At 40.0% G+C, this 8,227-nt stretch overlaps 1 protein-coding gene across 1 annotated transcript; it reads right to left on the minus strand.

Moving 5' to 3' along the window:
• Positions 1–258: 258 nt before the first annotated feature.
• Positions 259–1,946, minus strand: LOC126587772 (extra-large guanine nucleotide-binding protein 1-like). The gene is made up of 3 exons (XM_050252842.1): positions 1,655–1,946; positions 1,262–1,425; positions 259–703 (listed from the first exon to the last, which is right to left on the minus strand). The coding sequence occupies exons 1-3, from the start codon at positions 1,811–1,813 to the stop codon at positions 532–534; spliced, it is 495 nt and encodes a 164-aa protein (XP_050108799.1). The 5' UTR covers positions 1,814–1,946; the 3' UTR covers positions 259–531.
• Between the last annotated feature and the right edge of the window lie 6,281 nt (positions 1,947–8,227).

An 8,227-nucleotide genomic window follows, 5' to 3' on the forward strand; every position in this document is an offset into this window, starting at 1 on the left:
CTCTCAGTTTCTATAATCTGTTCAACTATCAAATACAAGCATTGATTTCCTTCTAAACCTTCATCTTCTTTTTCTCTGTAATTTCGATAGTTTCATGCCTCTTCCAATGTAGTTAACATCAGAAAGGAGTTTTTTTTGGTCAAAGGCCCGATGAGTAACAATATTTTCAAATAGCTGCTTACTGTTAGAATCTAAACTATTTAATGGTGTATTTGCAGCAATTTAGCACAGAGAGAAAGAAAATTTAGAGAGAGAGAGTGCTCAGATTTTCAGAGAGAGCTATAATGCTCTTCTGCTTGTGCTCATTTCATCACATCAGCATTTACATAATCGTTAGAGAGTGAGAGAATCTAGGAGAGCCTATGAGCTCATCCAACCATTCATTACAAGACCCTATGAGATCTTGACACTTGCTCACATTTGAGCCTACTACAAATTGATCTAATCTCAACCCTTGATCACTAAGAACTCTAATTACCCAAACGAACAGCTTGCTACAAATAATGAAATGACAGTTCAGACCTTAATCAATCAACACTTAATTGCCATCCTCTTGTTTATGGAAACCCCATTAACATCTGTAGAAAACTCATCGTAGTCTGTCAATGAAACACAAAATGCGACCATATTAACATCTTCAAACATCTCGACCAACTTGCAGTTTCCTCCAAGGCTGCTCTGATGCACTCTAATTAGTTGGTATCTGCGAAGAAACCGATGCCAACGCATTTTAAAATACTGAATTATCACACTGCCCCTTATCATACTTTGATACCCTGTTTCCCAAAACATGAAATAAAATTGCTCAAGTTTTCCATTTTAATATAGACATAATACTAGTCAACGTTTCAGCAATTAAGAAACTGAAACAAAAAAGGACCGGCTTACAACTTCGAATTCAAGATCATATCTTGGAAATGAAATTAATTTTCAAGTAACTTATCGCTCGTTTAGCCTCAAACAGTTATATTCCTTACCTGTGCTTTCCCTTCAATGGCAAAGCATACTCTCAAAATTCCACTGATTATGGTGTATGTATTATAAAAGCTTCATCTTAACCATGTGTTACGTAGCGTAGACGACTTTTCCTATTTATAACTAATCTAAAACTGCATACCAATTTCTATCCATTGGGCAAACCATGTCGACACTAAATTTAATCAGCAATATTAAGCAAGAGATTGGCCAACTCAATGAAGAAAGATTAATGCATTTGTTGCTCAAGCATTATATTCTTGATGCATGAATCACGAAACCTAACCTTAACGAAGGGTCATGCTGGTAAGGAGGGTCCAGATTGCTATTTCCTGCTGATTGGGGAATGGAAAATTCCATGCTCGTAAGGCTATTGGATGAGGTGATTCCCTCAGCATACAAGATGTCCATGTCTGAGGGTTCATAATCTGTCCTTAAAATCTCAACAGCCTGCTCAGAAGAATAAGCATCTGAATCGAGTAACACGCATAAAATTTAGAGATAGCGTATTATCCACGTTCCATGTTAATATCTAAATTTATCCACAAGATCTAAAGAAACATTCTGAGCATCTGGCCCATCAAATAATTGAAAACTCAAAAACCAAAAGAGCAGAAGCACTTTGAGAGTGTGAATTGGCTAAAAACTAAAGGGCAAGGAACACAGAGCGTGATCTCACCCGATAAAGAAAATATGCAGCTGGTCTGGGCAGCGTTTGTATTTCATTCCTCCGGTCGTATGTGGCTTGAATAGCAGGATCCTTCCACAAATCCTCAACAAATGGTGCATATTCACGAGTAGCTGCTGGAAATATGGCTTCCAGATTACCAGATACCATAGATTTGAGGAGCCAATCAGAAAAAGCTTTCAGTCTTGGACCAATGAAATGTTTCGTTTTATCGTCAAGCTGGCTTGTATTTCCTGTGTAAACTGAATAACGTCAGGCACGACTCCATCATGACAATACTGATAGCAACAAATTCATACAAAAGGCAAGCATCTAACTTGATGTTTAATATGTTACTTATAACCCAACCAATAATGTAATACAATCAAATAATAGAAAGATACATCAACTTGACAGGAAATTAAGAGATAGTAATCCACGAGAAAAGCACAAAATGTATCTAAAAGGAACGATCAGTTATTCCAATAAAAAATATTGAGGTATAAATACCAAGCAAATGTTTCAGTTTGTAAAACCAACATCTAGAAAGCACTACCTCCGATAATAAGGTCGTCTCCAATGGAGAGGGCTAAACGTCCAAAAGCAAAAAAATGGCTTGATTTGTCAAAAAATTCATCTTCAACCCATGTTTGGACCATAATATTATGGAGCCCACCTGACCATTATTTGGCTAAAGAGGCATTAGGTTGACCAATTGTAGCCCCTCACTGAACCCCCTTTTTGGTACCCAGCTTCTTAGTTGCAATCATTGCTTCAAACTCAATGGCTAGATTTGAAAACATCTTACGGTAATTTTAACTAAATTAACCAATAAATTTAAAGTATAAACTTATAACCAATAAACAATTGAGATAGCTATGTTTAGCCCATTCGGTTAGAGATGATATATGAGTATGACCTGACACTGGTCATTTAAAAATAATTTTTATAGGGCTATAATTCTGTGAAGACTGAAAAATTGATGTTAGCCTTTTTCCACATGCTGGGCAACCATCTTCCTCTTTATGTAATACAAATTGTGTTTCTTATCCAAACCAAAAAATAGCTGAAGATCTCATCTATATTTCTTCAAGTAACTAATTTATCTTACAGTTGGAAAGGAACAGGACAGCTGACTTTATTGAATGAAATGCCATCCAACTAAATAATTACAAATTGATTTTATAAGGCCAGATCATAAGCATATGGAGTGGAGAAAACAAGGAATCAATATATTTGTACCTGAAGTGTTAGGTGGTTCATATGAAACGTTATTTTATTTTCTTGTGGAAATTCCAGTCTAATACATGCAAGTTTAAAATGTTGGATTAATCCATGTTTAATAAGAACGGCTGAACCAATTAAGGCATGGATTTCGCATTGGACAATACTAGCATCACTCTGTGGGGGATGCACGTGTCCCCCTATATGCGAATATAGCATCTTGACCGAATAAAATGATTTATCGAAATCGTTCTATTTATTAATGCTTGTTCAGAGATATAATCATACCAAACAGAAAGACTCAATCCATTGCTAACATCAGCAACCCTAATTTCCTACCAAAAAGAACTTAGCTCAATAGATTTCTTAGGAAACGATTGATAGTCGCAGCAAACTACGGACTATGCAACCAAAACAGAACCAGATCAAATAAGAGCACTCTGAGAAAAGAAAACAAAGTGAAATCTATTTTTCATGCAAAGAATTTGTTCGCTCTCCGCTCAACACTTTTGATACGTTTGATTTACAATGGGTTTTGGAATCGATCATCTCACAGGGTATTCTAACTCTCTTTTTCTTTCATTTCACATAGACCAATCTTACATTTAAAATAGGGCTTGAATAAAACAGGGTACTACTTCAATCACAATTGCTTGAATACATTTGGATACAAAGGAAAATTGAATTTATTCAATTTTGATATAAAGAAAATTAACTAATGCATAAAGAACATTTGTGCCTCAATGGCGTGAGAAGTACTCAAAACAAACATTGTGATGTGCAAACAGAAAATGATCATGCTCTCTAACCTAATGCAGGAAGAACATTTGAATTCTTGTATGATATCCATGTTTTGCACATTTAAATATTTATATACCAACTGAGAATAACAATTTAAAGCCCCCACCCACCCCGTCTCCCCAACTTGAAAAATTAACCTAAAAACCACATTAACCACTAGAGTTTAAAAATCCAGATATGGATGCAAATTTTCGTCATCTTCTCCTTTGAAGAAAATGCACCTGCAAAATAATAACATTTAAGATTAAGGTCAAAAGTCTCACGCACCCACGAAAAATGGGGAGGGCTTTGGCCGAAGAATCTCTGATGCCAAAGTTAGAATTTGAGAGGGAATGTGTTTGGGAATTTTTGGTGAGAGAATGACTTAGCATTTTAGTGGGAAAACATGGCTATTTATAGGGGAGTGACCGGCCTTATTTGGAGAATAGGGGCTGGCCACATATGGTCAAATTGTGAGTGTAATTGCAAGATATTATGTGAAATAATATCTTCCAATTAACTTGGTAATTAATCTCAAATTGAATAGGAAATTTGGGAGTTACCTTTGGAGTGAGAATTTGATGAGGAGTGATGAGAGGGTTTTGAATAAATGTCATTTTGATGACCTTTGACTCTTCCTTGATTGAGCCATTATTGTCCTTTGCATACGCGTAGGAATCCCAGTGTGCCTTGAGGGTAATTTTGTCATTTTTACCCAAAAGTACATGTGTCACCTCCATAATTTTCATGATTATTTTTGGCTCCACAAATGCCCCCACACCTACTACGCTGCTCACAGGAAAGGGCAACAGGTGTGTAGATCTCCAACTTTGATGCAAATTCCCGCTTGGACTTGGAATTAGATTATTTAAGCCTACCTTAAATAGGGGATTAAATCAACTTCGGAGGGCAATTATTTATCCCTACAAGAAAGAGAGAAAGCTAAAGGATATTTGTTCCCCCTCCCCTAGCACTTTTATTTGCTTGCCCATGCAAAGAACCATCTTCTGTTGATTTCTTTGTCTTATCTGCGTACACCAATGAAGAAAACTTAATTTTCTTTGTCTTTTCTCGAGTGGTGCTATCACGGGGCAGCCGTTGGGGTGGTGCGGTACGTCGGCTAGTAAGGGTCAAGAGTCGGCTTGGCATGGGCCGAGGAGGTGGTGTGGCAGAGACCACAACTTGTGTTGCTTGGCTTTACTGAAGCCAAGGGCTGGCTTTGCATAGGCCGAGGCATGGCATGGGCCACGGTTTGGTCTACAATGTCTAGGTTGCTTGCCAAGAATAAGGAAATTGCTTAAGTTTGATTTCTCAGTTGTCGTAGATTAAGCAATCAAAGACGGAGATGTTGACGATAAAGTGTCGGATAAACGAATTTTTGAGTGTTCAGTGGTTGTTGCCCCCTAACTATTTGCTGCTCAGCTGGTCTTCGAGTATTCAATCTTTTGAGTTGTGCCTTCTCACACTGGAGAGCAATTAGTTTATCATCTTGCACTAGAGAGCAAATCCATATAGGTGTCGAGGAATTAGTTTACCCTCTCACACTAGAGAGCAATTAGTTTATCATCTCGCACTGGACAGCAGTTCGAAATGGTTATAGGGGAATTAGTTTACCATCTCGCACTGGAGAGCAATTAGTTTATCATCTCGCATTAGAGAGCAGACCCAGATGGAGAGCAATTAGTATATTCTCTCACACTGGAGAGTAGACCCAGACGGGTGTCGGGGAATTAGTTTACCTTCTCGCTCTAGAAAGCATAGAAGTCGTTGTAGTGAGCCTAGTTGAGGAAAACTGGACTGCTAGACAACTGAAATAATCCTCAGCCCGTGAGGTCTTGTTCGGCAATCTTTTTGAGACATCAAACTGCTTGTGGAACTAGCATAAAGGTGTACGTGGGAAGCGCGATGAGCTGCTCCCATAATTTCTTCAAGTATTGCAAGCTTCTTCACTGCTAAGTCTTTTGCTAGCTGGGGCTGCTAATAAAGCCTTGTCTTCTGCTCCGTCATTAGATGCTTTGAAGTTTAAAGTGCCATGGGCTTGGTCGGTGCGAGCCGCAGGGCAAGATCAGCACGACTATGAGCTGTGGTGCAAGATCAGCATAGTTAGGAGCCATGGTGATAGATCAAGGGTTGTCGGGAGCCGTGAAGCAGGTAAGCATGGCTATAAGCGTATAGTTGGGGCTGGCTTGGGCCAGGTTGTGCGCAATAGAATGACTTGGACCACTAGGTATGTGATGCTCAGCTACTAGTGATGTGCTGCTTCAGTATTGAATCGTCTAGAATGTTGAGAACAAGGCATGCCCCCGGTTCTTGGTAGTTAGGTTGATGTGTCATTCTGGTACTCGTCTGCCCTTGTCGCATCATTAGGCTGAGCTGCTGCATTTGTTGGAATAAAAGTAATCTTTGTATCCAACAATCTATGTAGGATAGTCCCGTTTGCTCGATCTTGTCAATGAAAGGTGACCCACTTATGTTGGTCATGTCTCGTTGGAGCACCTCATCAATAGCTTTGTTGAGCTAGAAATCGCGCAATCGTTCGGTCAGGAGCCTATCAACTTCTTCCTGAATTTTCCTCTAGTAGGGCAGCAGAGCTTTCGACTGCTTCTGGTCGTGACCTGTTGGTCTATGCTTCTCTTCCATGTGCTCGGCTTGTCTTTGTCATGGCTGCGGTGCATGTGGTACGTTCCTACTAGGCGAGCGAATTACTCGCAGGCTACCGATTGAACTTGAGCCTGATTGTGTGACTGTTTCTCTACGTCAGCCTTGTTTCATATTCTGATGTGAAGTGAATGATGCTTCTTGCAAGCCTAGCTATAAATAAACACTTCGCCTGAAAGGTTGCTCATGTTGATTATCGAAGTGTGGCCCTAATTGTGAATTTATGTTCGTCTGTTGGCCTAGTCAGGTGTGTACACTGCCAAAACGCCCGAATTGTGACTGGTGAATAGGCTGCTTACCGGGACACTGCTGAAGAGGCTCATCGTCTGCCTTTGTCTTGCTTCGGGACACCTTATCTGGGGTACGTTGCATCTCGGTACGCTACAAAAGTTGATTCACCAAGGTCGTCAGCTACGCGAGGGCACTTGTCAACTCTAAGACTTGTCGAGACAAGTGTTGTTCGCCATTTGGGGTGGAAGGGCTTGGACGATATACGTCTCCTTGAGTAGTGGAAGTGTAATGGACTTCGAGTGCAAGATTTAAGTTAGGATATGTCAAATCTGTAGAGAAATGAGATATGTCAAATCCGCAGAAGTGTGCATACGCTAGGCCTTCTCTCTCCTCGGTGCTGCTTAAGCTAGCTGCTGTGTGGCTCAGGCTCAGGCTTGGCGCTACTATGTGGAGTGGGCCTGGCCGTGCCAGGCTACTGCTGGTGTCTGGACTAGGCTTGCTCTTGGGCCTAGGTTACTAAAGTGGCTGCAAGCTAGGTTGCCTCCAGGGATTACGTACCTTGGGTCGTGGCCTAATGGTCCCGCTGCTATGGAGCTGGCCCACTCCTTACTACCACAGTGTTCCTCGTGGCTGCCATAGTGGTGGTGGTCGGTGGTGACAAAGTCGATCCTCCTGCCATCGCGTTGAGCCTCGTGGACCATCGTGGTGGGGCTACGTCTCGTCCTCCATCATTTGATCCAGATCTTTAAACGTAGGAAGTTCCGTTCGTCATGGTTTTTGAATTTCATGTCATTGTATTTTTCCATTACCTCTATTCAAAGAATAAAAAAATTCTAGGAATTAGAAAGTATGAAAAAATTACGAATGAATGAGAAATGAGAAACTTTGAATGCGAGAGTCTTCTTCGAGCGTGTGAATCAGACTCTCAATGAATGCACCTATTTGTGGATGCAAATTTCCGCCGTCTTCTCTTTTAACGAAAATGCACCTGCAAAATAATAACACCTAAAATTAAGGCCAAAAGCCTCATGCACCCATGATGAATTTGAGGGGGGCTTTGGCCGAAGAATCTCTTATGCCAAAGTTAGAATTTGAAAGGGAATGTGTTTGGGAATGTTTGGGAAGAGAATGACTTAGCATTTCAGTGGGAAAACATGGCTATTTACAAGAATGACCGGCCCTATTTGGAGAATAGGGACTAGCGACATATGGTCAAATTGTGAGTGTAATTGGAAGATATTATGTGAAATAATATCTTGCAATTAACTTGTCAATTAATCCCAAATTGAATACAAAAATTGGGACTACCTTTTGAGTGAGGATTTGATGAGGAATAATGAGAGGGTTTTGAATAAATACCATTTTGATCACCTTTGACTCTTCCTTGATTGAGCTGTTATTGTCCGTTGCATGCACGTGGGAATCCCGATGTGCCTCGAGGGTAGTTTTGTCCTTTTCACCCAAAAGTACACATGTCGCCTCCATAATTTTCTTGATTATTTTTTGCTCCACACCAGAGATAGCCCAAACTAACAACACTTACAACACACACATTGAGAGACATTTTTGAGAGAAACTAACTAAAAATATCAAAGAAACCAAGTAAAATTTTTAGAGTTTAAAAACAGAAAACCATTAGAATCTTCAGAAACCAACTAAAATTGCAATTTGAAAACAAATCCACTGAATTTT

This window comes from Malus sylvestris, chromosome 10, assembly GCF_916048215.2.
Source record: "Malus sylvestris chromosome 10, drMalSylv7.2, whole genome shotgun sequence".
In the NCBI taxonomy this organism is placed as follows: domain Eukaryota; kingdom Viridiplantae; phylum Streptophyta; class Magnoliopsida; order Rosales; family Rosaceae; genus Malus; species Malus sylvestris.

What these genes read in the sequence shown, in the direction of transcription:
- LOC126587772 (XM_050252842.1), bottom strand. Translation starts at nt 1,813, where the DNA reads ATGGTATCTGGTAATCTGGAAGCCATATTTCCAGCAGCTACTCGTGAA. An exon ending in CTGCATATTTTCTTTATCGG is followed by an intron (nt 1,426 to 1,654) that starts GTGAGATCACGC and finishes TCTTCTGAGCAG; the next exon opens with GCTGTTGAGATTTTAAGGAC. An exon ending in CAGCATGACCCTTCGTTAAG is followed by an intron (nt 704 to 1,261) that starts GTTAGGTTTCGT and finishes GTTTCTTCGCAG; the next exon opens with ATACCAACTAATTAGAGTGC.